Source organism: Bombus affinis, chromosome 13 (genome assembly GCF_024516045.1).
Source record: "Bombus affinis isolate iyBomAffi1 chromosome 13, iyBomAffi1.2, whole genome shotgun sequence".
Lineage (NCBI taxonomy): Eukaryota > Metazoa > Arthropoda > Insecta > Hymenoptera > Apidae > Bombus > Bombus affinis.
In genome coordinates, this window is record NC_066356.1 from 11272784 (window position 1) to 11288996 (window position 16213).

The window sequence follows — 16213 nt, forward strand, 5'->3', positions numbered from 1 at the left end:
ACTCGTATTTATCGCAATTTCAGACGACGATAAACATCAGAAGCGATGCAACGGTGGATCACCGGCTTATTTCGATCAAACGATAACCAAGAAACAAAGTCGCCAAAGTACGACGCTCGCGCGAAACGCGATATTATCCGCGATCGCTATAAACCTCGAGTGATTCGAACCTCGAGGACGGCGGTCGCTTTTATAGCGAAGCATCCCCCATCTGCAAGAACTGGTTAACTTTTAACGACGCCAATCGAGAGTCTCGAAAATCCTGTCTGGTGCCGTAATCCGAAAGTCTTTGCACGATATCTGTCGGGAGGCCAAGGCCTTCCGGATTTGGGCGTTGCTAGGCTCACGGCTATCGACGATCTCGTATCGGATCATTTCTTATACCGATTCGACCTCCGACGATCGACCGTTCTCTACACCAACCAAAACCTAATGGACGAGCGCGGTCGGCGAAGGTCGAGACAAGTATCAAAGATGAAAAAAAGCGTAAGCTCGTGGAGGACGAACTTTGTCGGATGGCGTTCACCAGACTAAAGAGACGTTTACGAAACGCGACCTTGCTACGAAATACGCGGTCGGCGAGCAGTAGTTGACAAATGAGAAAGATTGATGAGAGCGAAGGAAAGGGAGAGGGAGAGAGAGAGAGAGAGAGAGAGAGAGGAAAAGGAAGGAAAGATTTTAGATGAAGTGAACTGGTTCCGGGAAGAAGCAAACGCCGGGCGAATTACGAGAACACATGCATGGATTTTATGGAATCAAGTTGGTCGTTCGGTTTTGCAAACGATGTCACATGCCCGCTTCTTTTGTCTCTAGCCTGGTGTAAGAGGCCTTCTAAACGACGCGACGCACGTCGGACTGCGTCGCGACGCGTTTCGGTAGCTCGCGGAGTGGGCGTTAAAACACGGCTCACCAATTGTTACATAATCGCGTTGCTGTTCGAAGTAAACACGCCTGTATAACGTAATCGGCATCGGCGTTAACTTCGATCGGTACAGGTGGGTTACGTTAGCGTGGAAATAGAGACCGGATTACGGGATGGGATTCGCGTATATTAATTAGCGAACGGTCGGTTAACTAACTGAAATTATCTCGAAATACGAAGGGTGTTTGCTCGTTATAGATATGGTCGATGGATCCTATAATCGGCGGATACAGTCACTGCTTTTCGTACAGGGTGAACTCGTTCGAATCTGTTCGATTCGAACTTGGACATAGGTACATGCGATACGCTCATCGAGCAAACGATAAGGAAGAAGAGGCGTCGATCGGCACAGGGTCGATGGTATTCGTCGATAACGAAAACGCGAAAAAAATACGGGGTCTTTCGAGTACGTTGCACGCGGATCCAGATCAGGATTCTCAGTCCTTGACAGTGTTCTCCCCACATGGAGCGCGAACCGAAACGAAAGGACCCTGAATCTGTCTAGTAACGAAGGTAGTGGGAAAAGTGGTAGGATAATCTCGTTCAGGACTAGTCGAATCGGCTGGAGTGGGTATTGTGTGTAAGTGCATGATCGAAACACCCGCTGTTGGTGGGAGAGGTCAACTTGGGGGAATAAAAGGGCAGCAACTCGACTTGTCAAGCATCATTCTGCTCTCAGCGATCTCAGCTGTTATAGCACGAAGCTTCTCCAAGTCTCTTTATCGAGCAACGACACAATTACCTTCGCAACCATGTACAAATTCGTCGCTCTTTTCGCTCTCTTCGCCTGTGCCTTGGCCGCTCCAGCACCGGAACCTGCACCAGGTTTCCTGGCTGCACCAGCGATTCATCCGGCGCCGCTCGTCGCCGCCGCACCACTCGCTGTCGCCCACACAGTGCCTGTCGCCACCAGCTACGCCAACACCTACAAAGTCTCCGTCAAGAGCCCGGTAGTCGCCGCATCTCCTTACTACGCTGCTCCCGTGGCCACCGCCGCCGTCGTCAAGACTGCCGCACCCATCGTCGCTGCTGCACCAGCCGCAACCGTCCTCGCTCACGCTCCGGTCGTCGCCGCATACTGAACCACGCTATACCACGATCAAACAACGGGTCCACATCTCCAGCCGCTCTAGTCGACCGTGCTCTCTCCGATCACGTCGATAACGAGATCGTTCCATTCGGCATCGGACATGACTCGAAGATCGACGCTGTCGGCTAATTATCGTCAATAAATTTTTGCTAATTTTCAATTTAAACGCTCTTGTCTCTTTCCTTCCTTTGTCACTGTTTCGTCGAATAACTCGTCTCCTAGTTCCTACTAGTAGCTCGTATTCTTCTCTGTCTTATACAGCAACTTTCGTGAAACCGTTCTTTTCGTCGCGTTTAACCACGATCCATTTTCCACGATCCATTTTACGAGTTCAACATTCGATTTAAAAATCGTTGCAATCGACAAATTTATTTTGCAATTTGATAAAGATTTTAGAACAAGTTAAGAATTAGAATGAATTCAAATAAAGAAACGGAAAGTATCGGAGGAACAACGAGTGTCGTCGATATGAGAAAAATTTCCTCGGTAGGAAATTTGCTTGGCCTCGAGTTTAAGGACGAGCAAAGTACCCAGATCGACCTGCGAACCGGTTACAATCACAAACTCGATTTTTGTCGTCCAAGCAGGCACGCCCTTATCCCTTCTTCGCCTAAGGCGATCGTTACAATGTTTTACGTGAAAATTTATATTTCTATTGTCCTTCTTCTCCAAGAATTTCAATAAAACGATTAAAAGGATACATCTTGTTACCTTGTTATCCTGTTTGTTAAAAACACGCTGTTTAATTAACAAACCTGATATAGAAGCAACAAATTCAATGCATCGATTTGTATTATCAAACGGATAATAGTGGAAGAGAGTTTTCATGGCATCTCGACGACCACGTATTACATCACAGGGGCTTTCGCCCGCTTGTGTCAACCAATCCGATATACAACTGGTGTGCTCGCTGTGATATAAACACGACGATATTCATTATCCCCGAGCTTGCGTTCCGACTATTATTCCTTGACAATGTTATTCTTCCTTCATCGCTCTTTGTGGAAGATTTCTTTGGTGCAAAATTAGACGATACGCGAGTCACGTCACCGTTCGGCTTTAACGCGCTAATCTATATACATAAATTAAGTATCGTAACAAAATGTTTTACGTCATTTCAACGACTCTATTTCGATTTCGATGGATTTCATTTTTATATATTTTTGAAATTTTGTTCGAAAATATGCGAGAAGGTAGTTTTGCTTATTCCCGGTGAACCGCCGTGTACCGAGCTAGTAGTGGAAAAGAACGTTCCCTAAGATTTTTCATGCAGGTTCAAGGTGAAGCCATGTTACAGAATAAGTCCCGCCCCTAAAGTCGTAGCGGAATGCAAAGATGCGTAGGGACAGGGACGGGTTTCCTTTTTACAGCACCTCCAAGATCTCTATAAGTACGAGAGGTTCGAGTCGATCCTCGACCAGAAATAAAGCAGCATCTCGAAGCGTGTACACAGAAAGCTCGGACTCGTCATGTTTAAATTCGTGAGTAAAGCTTTCCGAGCTTCGTAATATTAATATTTTCTAAAAAAAAAAAAAAAAACTAACCGAATCGTAACTGTCTTGGTCTATCGGAAAAGAATCATCTCCCGTGTTTATAGATTATTCTAGCTGTCGCGGTCGCCGCGGCTAACGCCGCTCCAACATCTCCATCGACGGCCAAACAGGAAACTTCCGCCGAATCTATCCCCCTACCAACCCCTGCACCGGCTGCAGCACCGGCTCTAGCACCGGCTCCAGCTTCGTCACCTTCGGCATTGGCTGCAGCAAGGTCTCCCGCATCCGCAAAGGCTCTCACTACGATAACCGAGATAAAAACACCAGCCTCGACAACGAAACTATCGCATCTGGTAGCACCTCTAGCGACCTCCGTAGCTGCGGCCCCCATTCTCTCGCCTCTACAGGTCTGTAAGACTCCATGTTCGACCGAGCAGCTAATAAGCCGTTCGTTTCGAGTATCTCTCGCACGCTCAAGATAACTTTGATTTCTTTCCAGGTGTCTGCGTACGCTTACGCGTTGCCAGCACTGGCGCCGCTCGAACTAGCAGCAGCACCTTCCACTTACTCGATCGAACAGCACGGATATCGCATTATCTACTGACATCGTGAATCGTGAATCATCGTTCGTTTTGGGATTCAGGCGGTAACGCATCCCCTAACGTACCAACATGCAGAAAACGGCTTCCCTTCTCACCGGTCATCTCCTCTCCATGTATCGTGCATCGATAAATTCGCTCGAATCACGTAACGTTAATTCGTTTCAAATACACATCAGTTCATAAAATCGAAACTTTGTCCGAGTATCTGTACCCTTCCTTCGCTTCCTTAAACGTGAATCGAAATCGAAAGTGAAAATAGAAGCCGCTTTCACTGCGCCAAAGAAACTCATTCCACCGCGACACGAAGACGATGCACAAGGAATGACAATACGCTCTGACCGTCATACGTAATCCATAATTCGTAATCTTTACTCGCTTATTACCGATTGCTCTCGGTGTAAATAAGCTACGATAATTGGAACGTTCCCTCGATCCGTTCGTATTCCCAGAAACTTTCGGAGAGAACATAATTCAATGGCGATTTCACTGCAGTCGACGGCACGCGTAAAACCCAGAGGGTTACGACAGAGGGTGGAAAATCCGGATTGCGTAATTGAACACAGCTCGACACAGCCGCACAGTGCCGTATCCGTACTCGACATTTCACCGTTGCTCGCAAACGAACCTGGCTTTGACTTTACCTATCGTTGGAACGAAGAAAATTCTAACGAAACAACGACGAGCAATCTTTTTCATCGATCGACATTTATCAAATCGATGACGGGACTTGGGTAAAGCAAGGAACGCTTTCTCCCGGATATTGAAAGCGCGATATGGAACAACCTGCTACGAAAATGGTTGTTGTGGAGGCGTACGAACGTAACTATGGGCTTGACAAATTTTAGCATCGCAGACGTATTAAAAAGTCGAAGCATCGAAACACGGAACGCTCTGCAGCTGAACCAATGGTTCGTTTGCTTTCCCATCGTCGCGGAATAGAAGAGAAACCATCGACTTTCTTATAACCGCAACGTATCCCGTGCTTTTTCGCCAAATCGTAATACGCGTTCAGTTTATAAACTAAAACTCGAATCAAATTCTGCCATTTGATAGTAGGACCTTTCGACGTCGTAACAGTGTGATCGCAATCATTTATCGTCTTCCTTCGACGATTAACTAAAATCAAACAGCTCGACCTGTTTCCTTCGTTTCTCAAGTATCGAAAAACGTATTATTGTTCGCTATATCTCGATAATTAACCGAATAGAACCACGCTTAACTCTAAGGTCGATTCGTTTTTAAAGGAGAAGGCGCGGTGGTTAACATTACGCAAGTCTATTAACGAAAATCCCAAGTTACTCAATGTGCTTGCGTACATTTGTACGCAACTATGCTGCCTACCTCGCGTCATCCGTGTCTCGACCCCAATCGATCGATAAATTTGCATCTACGCATCCTATCGTTATTCTTTTCCTTCATTATCGATTCAATTCTCATCGACGCAGATTCCAGATATATCGACGTCATTCCCACAGGATCATGCTCGTATAATATCAAAAAAATTACAAGGAGGAAATATCACAGAATACCCGATTCCGATTTCTATTCATCGATATTTCCTTTAATAGAACATCCATTTAGAACGTAATTATAACTTGGAAATTAAACAGTAAGAGAACGAACGATCTATGACTACCGTCGTACCGTGTGGCGCGAATTTTGTTCGAGCGTCGGCTACAAGAGTACAATATAATTCGAGGAACCTATCCGAAACGGATGTCCGGCTGCTATGAGTCACAAGCATACCCCACCGTAACTTCTTTTACTTGGGTCTCAGCATCTCCGAAAGGGACGTCTATATAAGATACGAATGGCATCGGTGAACGCGCAGAGTAACCTCGTTCATGGAGAAAGCGTTTGGTTAGAGAGCAAAACTCGACGCATCGCAGACATTCCCTGTCGGACTACCGGTTATAAAGATCTTCCATTAGTGACGATAAGTTTTATTTAAATCGCAACAAACGCGACAACGTTTAAGGTAAGAAGCTTAAACAGGTCTCCTTTTTTCTTATTTCTTCAAATTTTTATAGCCGCGACTTTCTCTATTTCTTTTATTTTCTCTTATACACGAGTTCTATAAAATTCGATGCACCTTCATCCAACTTAACAATACCCTCCACTTGTCGATCAATTTTTTCGATATTCTATTCGATATTCAATGGACGAGAGGCAAATTGTTTACATCGAGCAAGTATTACGTAACAACTTTCACCGCGGTCGAAATTTTCGAAAGAACGCCCACTTGAAAGACACACGCTAATATAGATGTATAAGAGTATCGCGCAAAGACCAGTTTAGCGACTTTCTCCCAACATCCTCTCGCTTTCGTTGGTCGGTTTGTCGGTCGACCGTCACTATTGTTTGAGTCTTTCGTACGACTCACCGGCATCTCGCTCTTTTCATGGCACTTTCTTCTATTTGAATCGCCATCCAATTATCACGAACAACAAGCCCGAATACTTTTTCTAGAAACTCGAGGTAAGTGACTAGACACGACTTTAATATCGATCGATATTAAATTCACCCTTTCGTGCTTTGTGTTACGAGCAACAAAACTGCTCTCAAGTTTTAACGCATTGGATCTTTCTTATACAATCAGCTCAAAAAGTGTGTAATTATCGAAGAACAATTTTTTTTTGGCAGACTTAAGAAGATAAAGCTTACAGTGTTGATGATAGTTTTATTATTAATAAGTGATAATTAAAAAAGAACAATTCTTCTCACAAACTAAAACAAATTAGGGATAGACAAAGTACACTTTCGACACGAAGCGATTCTTCAATTCAAACACTCTCTACAATTGCGCTTGAACGTGAATCGACAATGATTTTCCATCGATTTCCTCCCTCAGAATGATGCTGCGGTTCGTTTGGTTACTCGGCATGGCGATGCATACTTTTGCAACGCAAGTACCAGTGAACAACCCTGAATGGTCATGGCAAGCGGAAGACGCGATATTGACCAAAAATCAAGGCACAGGAGAGACCGAAGATAAAAGAGCTATCTTAGATGCAAACGCAAATATAAAAATCATCGATCCACCTACCCAGCAGCGATCGGTAAATAGCAAAATTAAAACCATAACGTAACGAATCTTACTTGCAGCGAAATTTTGTTAATTTAAAATTTTGTTAATACAGTCAGAGTTTCTTAATTTTTTCAAGTAACGAACCAATTGTTTCTATCACAGGTGGAATCGGTGGTCGATGAAATTCTTGTCTCTAATCGACAGGGTCGCAATATCGAAGGTTTCGATCAACTGTACGCAGACCCAGAGGTGAAGAACGCCCTCCAATTGGGAAATGAGACGATTGCTCGGACGTACATCAGGGACAAGTTGTGTTCTCTCGGCTTAATGAACGTGAGTGCAAAGTAGAATGATCGATTCAATATCTTTTAGTTACTCGAACGCAAAAAAAAAAAAGTGAAATACAAAAGTCGCGAAAAGAAAGTCACTTGCGATCTATTTTCTTCCATAAGACGTTTTCTTCGATAAAAAGTATAGGATGGATAAATAAAATTCTAATATCTCGCAGTGTGAAGACGTCGAGGGACGTCGCCCGTATTATTCCCCTCATCGCGGAATATATCCTCAAGATATAATCTACGCCCAACCCGTGACCATCAAACCCGTTGGAAGACCTCTACCAGCCATTCCAGTAAAACGACCGTACAGTCCAGCAACGAGACCAGGACCACCACCATCGTCCAGTTTCATTTCCTCTGGACCGCCACCGGAAGTGATCTACGGAGTCGGCGGGGCTCCACATCCCCCATCGTTCGGACCTTCGCCCGGTCTAATTGGTTCTTATCCTGCGTTTAAGAAACCCGGCCTCTCGTCATTCTCCTCGAAACCGGTCTACGAAACAGGATCTCTAAACGAAGGTTTCGACTTCGAGAGCAACAGTCAGTTCATCGACAAGAAACAAATAGCTTTGAGACCATCTATCGGTTCTGACACGGTTCAACAACACGTCCACCATCATTACCACCACTCTGATGGCGCCGCTGGCGCAACAATAGCCGGTGGACCAACATTTGGCGCGAATCCGATTAGCCAAAGTGCCGCATCTCTCAGTTACGGGTCCAGTTATGGAAATATAGGAACAACTTACGATATTCCTAACTCTGGAGTTCTTGGTGGTAATTTCCAAGATCTGGATGACTATAAAAAGGCATTCAAAGTGAAAGGATCGAGTAACGATGCAAATGCATTCGGTTCTTTGTCGGCGAGTAGCTACGCGGACAAGTATCCTGTCTATGAAAAACCAACGCGAGACTTCACCTACGGCAAAGCAGAAGGCTACAAGCCTGGCAAATACTTCACTGCGGCCAATTACGTTTCTTCTAACGCCGTTCATTCCTCGTCTAACGATTATATCGCTGCTGGATCAACTAACAGCTTCAATTATGGAAATAGTAACAGTAATGACTTTAGAAACGACTTCTCCACGGGATATTCTGGAGACTGCGTTTGTGTCCCGTACGATCAATGTCCGAGCGAGCACGCAGGACGTAAGGACGACTTGTTCCTACCCATTGATCCCCGTAATTTGAACAAGAATATCGAAGCTGAGGCAATAGCAACGGTAGAAAAGAACGCAAACGAAACATCTGCGATCGTGCGAATAGCGAAGAATGGCGAAGTCGATTCGAATGCTTTCCAAATTTCTGCTGAAGAGGAACAACCAAAGCAGGCGCAAGAGAACGTAAGGAACAAGAGGGAGGTAGCTAGTGACGAAAGCATCGAAGGCAGAAAGAAATCGAGCGGAGAAGGGGTAAGGGTATTCTCGAATCTCGTTATTTTTTCTAGATCGTAAGTACGCTGCAACTCATAGTTATAAAAACCACCTAAGATTTATAAACAATTTCTGTTTTTATTAAATTAATAAGTCTTAGTTGCGTCTATAACTGCGTTAATGATTCGGATACTAATCAGATCTCGTCGAGCGTTATCCTGCAAAATTTGAAGGTGGATTTATAGTTATGAAAAACAGCGTGATAGAAATAGTCGCGTTATAATCGTACATGTTGTCGTCGTCGTTTTGTTTCGAATAGAACAGATCCCGAGTTTTTATCGTCGCAATTTCGAACGAAATCAACTATCAAAAATATTAGAAATATGAAAATACGGAAACTCGGTCTCTATTCGCATGACTGTTCGACTCTCTGGTTGCAGAGACTCGATGCTAGCGATCTGGACTCTTCGAAATTAAACCTCAAGCCGACCTGGGGGATCAGTTTCGGTCTGCCGCAAACCGGTGGCCCGTACCCGATTAATCCTTACGGTGGTAATGTCCTGGTAAATCCGTACGCAGGGTACGGTTCCGCCGATCAAGGCATAAATTTAGGCCTGGTTTCCGTGAATCCTCTGCTAGCTGTACAATTCACCAAAGACGAGTACGGCGAGAAAGTGGTAAAACCGTTTGTAAATTTTCACGTAACGCCTAATCGAAATATCGTGCAGAAACTCGGTCATCTGCTCTCTCACAAGAAGCAAACGCTGTTCGAAAATTACGGGCCCAACTATGCGCCGCATTACTATCCTTCCAAGCCTATCGAGCTTCACGAGAAACCGTATTACGTAAAACCTCACTACCCTTCCCATCATTACGCGGGTCACCATGAACCTCACTATAACCATGAATATTCCGATTACTATCGAGACGGCGATGACGATTACGATTATGATTACGACGACTATTATCGTAGTAACGCGCGTAGCAATGGTAAAACGGACGCTGTTGATGCGAATGGACGAACGGTTCCGAAAGAAAGAACCGCTGGGAAAGTTTCCTTTCCGAACAGAAGAAAGCGTGACGTAGAATCAACGCGCGATTTCCAATTACCAGAAGATATAACGGAGGTAAGTATCGGCGTGTACTGATTGCAGTCGAATGCTAATAACGATGGAGAAAGAACTGTGCGTACTGTACGTACAATTGCACGCACAATGCACATTGATTGTTAATCGTCGTTCTTTCTAAAGTTCGGAATTTCACAGTGAATGAAAACCTGAGTGAGTACCGTAGACTTAAGGAAAGATCGTTGAAAAATAGTAACTTTGATGGAGAAAAAATTAGTATACCAATGGGTTGACTCTCAATCGGCGTGGCGAAGATCGGATATTTTCAAACGAAAATCATGATTTCTCGACAGAGACAATATCTAAGCATCAGTTCCCCTCGAGCTTGCGGCCCTGGCTACGTTTGTTGTTCACAAAGACAACCGTCGAGGAAGCCACGACCAGGTCAATGTGGAATCAGATATACTCAGGGAATAAATGGAAGAATCAAGACACCCTCTTACGTTGATGGTGACTCTGAATTCGGTGAGAAACTAACGTCTATTTCGTTGCTCTTTCGATCTTTGCATTCGAGAATGACATGAAAAAAGCATGCTAACTCTGTTTCTGTTGATTTCCCGATTTTTATGCTGTTTGACTCGACGTTCCTTCGTTTGTCGATACCAATAATAGAATTTAATCCGTTTCGATAGGCGAATATCCTTGGCAAGTGGCAATACTAAAAAAAGATCCAACGGAAAGCGTGTACGTATGCGGTGGTACTCTCGTTTCTCCTCGACACATTCTCACAGCAGCGCATTGCGTGAAAACCTATGCAGCACGAGATCTTCGCGTTCGATTAGGAGAATGGGACGTAAACCACGACGTTGAATTTTATCCTTACATAGAACGTGATGTTGCCAATGTCCATGTACATCCCGAATTCTATGCTGGTACTCTTTACAATGACATCGCGATACTAAGGATCGATCACGATGTAGATTTTCAGAAGAATCCACACATTAGTCCTGCTTGTTTGCCGGACAAACGCGACGATTTCACCAGAAGCAGGTAGGTACTTGCTAGCGATAATTTATCAATTACGTATAAAATAAGTAAAAATTCAACTTCATTCGGTTAGTAATTATCAAGATTGCGGATATTTGGGAGTTTATTTAATCAAACGCTAGCTATAATTTCGAGATAAAAATTTAAAATCTGTTCTACGTTCGTGGTGCTTCGGAGTACAAGAAACGTATCTTATTTTATACTATAAAGAAAGATAGATATAAAACCTTCGACAATTAGTACAATTAATTGAATTTACAAATTCAGAAATATCTCTATTTATAACCGGCCACTGTATTATAATTTCACCCTTTCTAAAATGCATATCTACGATTTCTTTTCGCTAAAATATCGTCATGAAACAGGTGCTGGACAACCGGTTGGGGCAAAGACGCTTTTGGCGATTTCGGAAAATACCAAAATATCTTGAAAGAAGTCGACGTGCCTGTGGTGAGCAACCCGGTCTGCGAACAGCAAATGCGACGAACGAGATTAGGTCCAAGTTTTAACTTGCATTCTGGATTTATTTGCGCTGGTGGAGAAGAAGGAAAAGATGCTTGCAAAGGTGATGGCGGTGGACCAATGGTTTGTGAACGGAATGGTCGTTGGCAATTGGCAGGAATCGTGTCGTGGGGAATTGGCTGTGGACAACCTGGCGTTCCTGGAGTATATGCTCGGGTTTCCTATTATCTCGATTGGATTCAACAAATTATCAATCGTTATTAATGCATCACGATAGAAATCATTCGCTACCTCGACGCTATGATTATTTATATTGCTTAATTCGATTTTCGTTTTATTTCATTTTCATTTACGCTCTATATCCCAATAATAATACAACATCGTTGTTCATCGTTTATAACACAGAGACTCGACGATTTTATAATATGTAATATTTATAATGTATTATAAGAATGTGTAGATTGTTAAGTAAATTAATTCTAATTATTCTTTTGTATTGATCGATAATCTTGCGTCAGATACAATAGTATTCATTCTTTTCGTTGAACGTGATTCGAAGTACATTCGGATCGTTTAGTACTGCATTTTATTTGCAATTTCTTTGTTACGCAACTCTAATAAATACTATGTAATCATATTTAACGCTTTAATCTTTGTTATTGCAAATTTACATCTTCGACGATTAAACTGAAATTACATTAAAAGTTTCATGGCAATAATTTTAGACTATATTTTTTAGATTAATACTATTTTCATTACATATGTACTGCACTGAAAAATTCAAGAAAAATTGCGAAAACAAATCTTTTTACATGTATCGATTTCATCAACTTCGGTATAAAATTGAATATAATTCCTAAACTTACCGCTACGTGGTGTAACATCGACCGATGGAACACAGAGACAGAAACCTAACCTCATCTCTGTGAAGGAGAAATTAATCAAAACAACAATGGTGATAAAATATATTGGTCGGACACATACCTTTAAGGGCAAACCACTATGGGAGATATTAGGAAATTTGAAGAACCATGGCGTAGGTAGAATCGTAATACGAAGTGCTCAACAAAAATATCCTGAAGCATCTTACATGAGGATAATGAAAGTTGTTGCCCTACCAGATACTTCAAAACATATACATGTACATTTTTTTTATTATTATGTTTGTCAATCTAATGATATAGATAGATTATTGAAAATAGACTTGCATCGTTTAGGACCCACGGAAAGTGATGGTATTGGTGGAAAAAGTTTTCAGAGGTCAAAAATCTCCTACGCTAGTACAGATGGATGGAGCAACCTATAAACCAGATTACGTGTTGATTCCCAAGGATCAAGAGGCAAAATATATAAATGAAACTAAAGTACCGGAGCTAAGACTCATGCCACGAACAACTGACTTTCCTCCCCTTTTGAAAAAGATATTAATAGAGAAGCAAGGAAAAGATACTCCTGATTTAAAACTAAAAATTGTATATAGTACTTTAGGCATTAAAAGTTATAGAGTTGCCGAAGAAGATGAAACTCCTACGGTTGATATAAAAGTGGGATTAGGAAATCCAGTAAGTCCTTGTTTATACAACAATACCAAGCAGAAGGATGCATCATGAATATGATTCAATATGTGCATTGTATCTTGTAATTTAATAATAAAGATTAAGTATTTTTTAATTGGAATTTCTCCATATGATCTTAGATTTAAAATGTGCGTTTTTCATTTAATATTCGCATTGGATTATATGTGTGCGCAATCGACGACCGGTATTTTTCACAACGAATAAAATCTTTGTCGATTGTTTCATGCTTTGTATCGTCTTGTTTGTTATCTACAAGCAAATTAAATCAATTAATATCGTTATCACTACAAATCTGTAATAAAACATACCTAAAAGTCTTTGAAACTGTACAGAATAAATCTCCTTTTTGCCAAAGAGACTTTTGACCGCAATATCCTATAGATAATATATAGAATAATCAATATAATTGTAAATATAATATTAGAATAAATAATGGAGAACAACATAGGAAGAACCACCTTCCTGTTTTAATTATCAACCTTCCAAAATTTCCTCATTTCTTGAACATTCGCACATTTTCTCACAAGCCAACCGCGAACATATTTTTGTATGTGCAACGCCGCTTCATCCTCGGACCATAACCACGATTTTGGATAATAAGGTCTAGGACTGCAGATAAAATTAATGAAAAAATTATCAATTTTTCCACGTAAATGTCAGTTTCTTCCGCTTACTGTGAACGTAAATGTTCTTTAAATAGCGGTATATCAAATACATTTAAAGGCGGTGTATATATTTTCGAACGGCGTGGATTCCGATTCCATAAAAATTCCGCGATATAATCGAGACCGTTAAAACGACATTTCTGGACCTATGATAATTTATGGATTTCTTGTAGGCGTAGTCATAAGAACCGTTTAAATTTCAACTTTAAATCATTGTTAGATCGAATCAAGAATTCTACAATACCCAAAGAACGTTCTGTTCAGATGCTTCGATAAGTGTTTCTTCCAATGCAGATATTAACAAACCAAAAATATTTTTATCAAGATAATTCGAAGGCAATAGATCATCCTCCTCTTGGATTATACTTTTTACTTCCTCCTCTTCCTTAACATCTTTACCACAACAACTCGAATTACTTGATATCGCGCAAGTAACCAAACTTGACGCTTCCAATATTCTATTCACTTCACGAATGCAATTTCCTTTCGGCGAGGTCGAACACATTTTCATTAAAGATACTATCCTGTTCGGCCATTGAATGTTGCAAATCAGAAAAGAAGCTATAGGATAATTGAATACACGAAAATCATTTGTCAAACATTAATGACGCGGTAGCAAACTGTCATAAGATCGATTTCTCGATCGAAAGTCCGATTATGGAAATTTTGGCCATCTGCTATAGTCTTTAAAACCATTTTTTAAATTAATCTAAATGCCCATATGCAGGCCACAGTGTCCCGTGGTAAAGGCTACATTGAAAAAGACAAGTATAATTCATATATGTTACCCTTTGTTTAAAACATTTTTGCTTATCTTACTGCTCCAAAATAATTGACGAAGCTTTCAGTCACCGAAGCCCCATGGCTTACGAAGGAATATTTTCCTTCAAAGGATGCAGATTTGGAAAAAGACGTGGAATTTGAAGACGCTCGTGATGTAGGTCGTCGTTATAAGAGAGAGGCAGATGGAAAGGTCGTAGATATAGTAACAGACATCACAAAAGAGGATACTTCGAAAGTTTCGATCGCAAAAGTCAAAAGAGAATCTGCAACACAATGGGCTGTTAAAGGTATATAATTGAGGACCACGCAGTACGAATATGATAAGTCCATTCTTATTAATTTTCTAACTTTTATGTCACTTGGTGACTAAGAAAAGAGAACTATTTTAATACGGAATAATTGAGAAAGGAAATAACCTAATGGATTATTTTAAGAATACAAAGATCATACATTCGCAACGCTTTAGAAGAAACGAATAATATTAATTTAGTTCTTATATTAGTGTCCCAAAATTAAATGGAAATGTAAATTTTATATGGAATTGATCGACAATATATTGAATCTTAAAAATGATATTCTGTGAAAGACGAAAAATGTGACTTATCGTATTTCTTACTTATGACCTTTAGTTGTAAGATGTATTAGATTAAAGGATTTCAGGAAAGTATTAATTAAATGCAAAACACATACTTGAATGATATGATCATTACGTAACGTAGGAGAGGATAAGGTGATTGTAAGAGAACCTATAAAAGACATAGAAGGAGAAGATTCAGCAGCCAGACTTTCGGAACGCGGAAGGCTAGAGCGTGAACGACCAGAAAGTGAAAGACCAGAAGGCGAAAAATTAGAACATGAAAAATTAGAACGTGGAAAGCTAGAACTTGAAAAATTAGAACGTAAAAAACTAGAACTTGAAAAATTAGAACGTGAAAAATTAAAAGTTGAAAAATTAGGACGTGAAAAAATTAAAAAACAGAATGGAGGACCGTTGAGGCACGATACTATCGATGAGAAAGAACTTACGATATTTCGAGATGAGTGCGATCGCCATTGCCCTAGGCGTATATCGCGAAGCAAGTATATTTTGTTATCCACTGTCCTTATCAATGTTAAATGTTAAAGCAATTAATAATTATTTCTATAGAAAGTATAAGACGTAAACTCGAAGAAAGGCAAAGCGCCGCAGATTATTATTTGTTGAATAAGGGTTCGGGTTACTTCGAAGACGTCTGTACTTGTTCCCTTTCCTGTACCATTCATGCTTTAAAAAACGATTCGTTTGTTAGAAGCATATTAGCATCCGCCGCATTATTTGTATTTGGCTTGAAACTTTGTTCAGAATTAGACGCGTGGTACTTGCCAACTCGATTTTCGTAAAACAAAATCAGACTAATAAATGTAAGTAAAACTTGTAAATAATCAACTCTCTTTAATTTTATTTTCTTTATAATACGATGTACTTACTCGTAAACTTACGCTTATGTATTTAATTTTGTCGAAAACATGTTCGTAACAATCGTAATAATTAACGATGCGCAATGAATTTATAAAAGAAAGGGTAATTTAAAAATAAAAAAACTGCTCCAGGTGAGGCTCGAACTCACAACCCCGGCATTGCTCACGATTCACTGTCTTATAAGTACCGTGCGCTAACCAATTGCGCCACTGGAGCGGTTGAAAATATTTCTCTCCAGGAACAATTTTCAGTGCTCTTATTATTGAGTTAAAAAAAAAACAATATTATATTGTAAAGCATCGCGTTT

At 41.0% G+C, this 16213-nt stretch overlaps 5 protein-coding genes and 1 non-coding gene across 9 annotated transcripts; 4 read left to right on the top strand and 2 right to left on the bottom strand.

Moving 5' to 3' along the window:
• The first annotated feature begins 1554 nt into the window (after positions 1–1554).
• Positions 1555–2178, top strand: LOC126923156 (cuticle protein 38-like). The gene has a single exon (XM_050736327.1). The coding sequence runs from the start codon at positions 1675–1677 to the stop codon at positions 2002–2004; it is 330 nt and encodes a 109-aa protein (XP_050592284.1). The 5' UTR covers positions 1555–1674; the 3' UTR covers positions 2005–2178.
• A 133-nt stretch (positions 2179–2311) lies between these two features.
• Positions 2312–4143, top strand: LOC126923151 (cyclin-dependent kinase inhibitor 1C-like). The gene is made up of 3 exons (XM_050736323.1): positions 2312–3493; positions 3610–3912; positions 4005–4143. The coding sequence occupies exons 1-3, from the start codon at positions 3482–3484 to the stop codon at positions 4107–4109; spliced, it is 420 nt and encodes a 139-aa protein (XP_050592280.1). The 5' UTR covers positions 2312–3481; the 3' UTR covers positions 4110–4143.
• Positions 4144–5076: 933 nt separating this feature from the next.
• On the top strand, positions 5077–12126 carry LOC126923100 (uncharacterized). 4 transcript variants are annotated; one of them, XM_050736186.1, is made up of 9 exons: positions 5077–5104; positions 5676–6085; positions 6959–7166; positions 7298–7468; positions 7644–8885; positions 9287–9973; positions 10267–10438; positions 10606–10963; positions 11326–12126. In XM_050736186.1, the coding sequence occupies exons 3-9, from the start codon at positions 6960–6962 to the stop codon at positions 11684–11686; spliced, it is 3198 nt and encodes a 1065-aa protein (XP_050592143.1). In that variant the 5' UTR covers positions 5077–5104; positions 5676–6085; position 6959; the 3' UTR covers positions 11687–12126. The 4 variants fall into 4 exon arrangements, with proteins under 4 accessions (XP_050592143.1, XP_050592145.1, XP_050592146.1 ...); XM_050736188.1 differs by lacking the exon at positions 5077–5104 and having other exon boundaries at positions 5907–6085; positions 7340–7468; XM_050736187.1 differs by lacking the exons at positions 5077–5104; positions 5676–6085 and adding an exon at positions 6110–6585.
• A 164-nt stretch (positions 12127–12290) lies between these two features.
• LOC126923145 (uncharacterized) lies at positions 12291–13353 on the top strand. Its single transcript, XM_050736316.1, has 2 exons — positions 12291–12563; positions 12640–13353. The coding sequence occupies exons 1-2, from the start codon at positions 12375–12377 to the stop codon at positions 13030–13032; spliced, it is 582 nt and encodes a 193-aa protein (XP_050592273.1). The 5' UTR covers positions 12291–12374; the 3' UTR covers positions 13033–13353.
• Positions 13249–14501, bottom strand: LOC126923690 (IQ domain-containing protein K-like). The gene is made up of 4 exons (XM_050737386.1): positions 13909–14501; positions 13674–13810; positions 13479–13608; positions 13249–13374 (listed from the first exon to the last, which is right to left on the bottom strand). The coding sequence occupies exons 1-4, from the start codon at positions 14173–14175 to the stop codon at positions 13249–13251; spliced, it is 660 nt and encodes a 219-aa protein (XP_050593343.1). The 5' UTR covers positions 14176–14501.
• Positions 14502–16029: 1528 nt separating this feature from the next.
• On the bottom strand, positions 16030–16122 carry Trnai-uau (transfer RNA isoleucine (anticodon UAU)). The gene is given in 2 exon segments: positions 16030–16065; positions 16085–16122. It is a non-coding gene; the product is annotated as a tRNA-Ile (tRNA).
• Positions 16123–16213: the final 91 nt, after the last annotated feature.

Bases quoted from the DNA above. Each gene is read 5' to 3' on its own strand.
- LOC126923690 (XM_050737386.1), bottom strand. From the start codon at position 14,175: ATGAAAATGTGTTCGACCTCGCCGAAAGGAAATTGCATTCGTGAAGTG. The intron at 13,609-13,673 runs GTAAGCGGAAGA...TTTTATCTGCAG, and splicing joins AAAGAACATTTACGTTCACA to TCCTAGACCTTATTATCCAA. The intron at 13,375-13,478 runs GTTGATAATTAA...TATTATCTATAG, and splicing joins AAATGAGGAAATTTTGGAAG to GATATTGCGGTCAAAAGTCT.
- LOC126923145 (XM_050736316.1), top strand. From the start codon at position 12,375: ATGGTGATAAAATATATTGGTCGGACACATACCTTTAAGGGCAAACCA. The intron at 12,564-12,639 runs GTACATTTTTTT...TGCATCGTTTAG, and splicing joins ATACTTCAAAACATATACAT to GACCCACGGAAAGTGATGGT.
- LOC126923151 (XM_050736323.1), top strand. The intron at 3,913-4,004 runs GTCTGTAAGACT...ATTTCTTTCCAG, and splicing joins CCATTCTCTCGCCTCTACAG to GTGTCTGCGTACGCTTACGC.
- LOC126923100 (XM_050736186.1), top strand. From the start codon at position 6,960: ATGATGCTGCGGTTCGTTTGGTTACTCGGCATGGCGATGCATACTTTT. The intron at 7,167-7,297 runs GTAAATAGCAAA...TTTCTATCACAG, and splicing joins CACCTACCCAGCAGCGATCG to GTGGAATCGGTGGTCGATGA. The intron at 7,469-7,643 runs GTGAGTGCAAAG...AATATCTCGCAG, and splicing joins GTTCTCTCGGCTTAATGAAC to TGTGAAGACGTCGAGGGACG.
- LOC126923156 (XM_050736327.1), top strand. From the start codon at position 1,675: ATGTACAAATTCGTCGCTCTTTTCGCTCTCTTCGCCTGTGCCTTGGCC.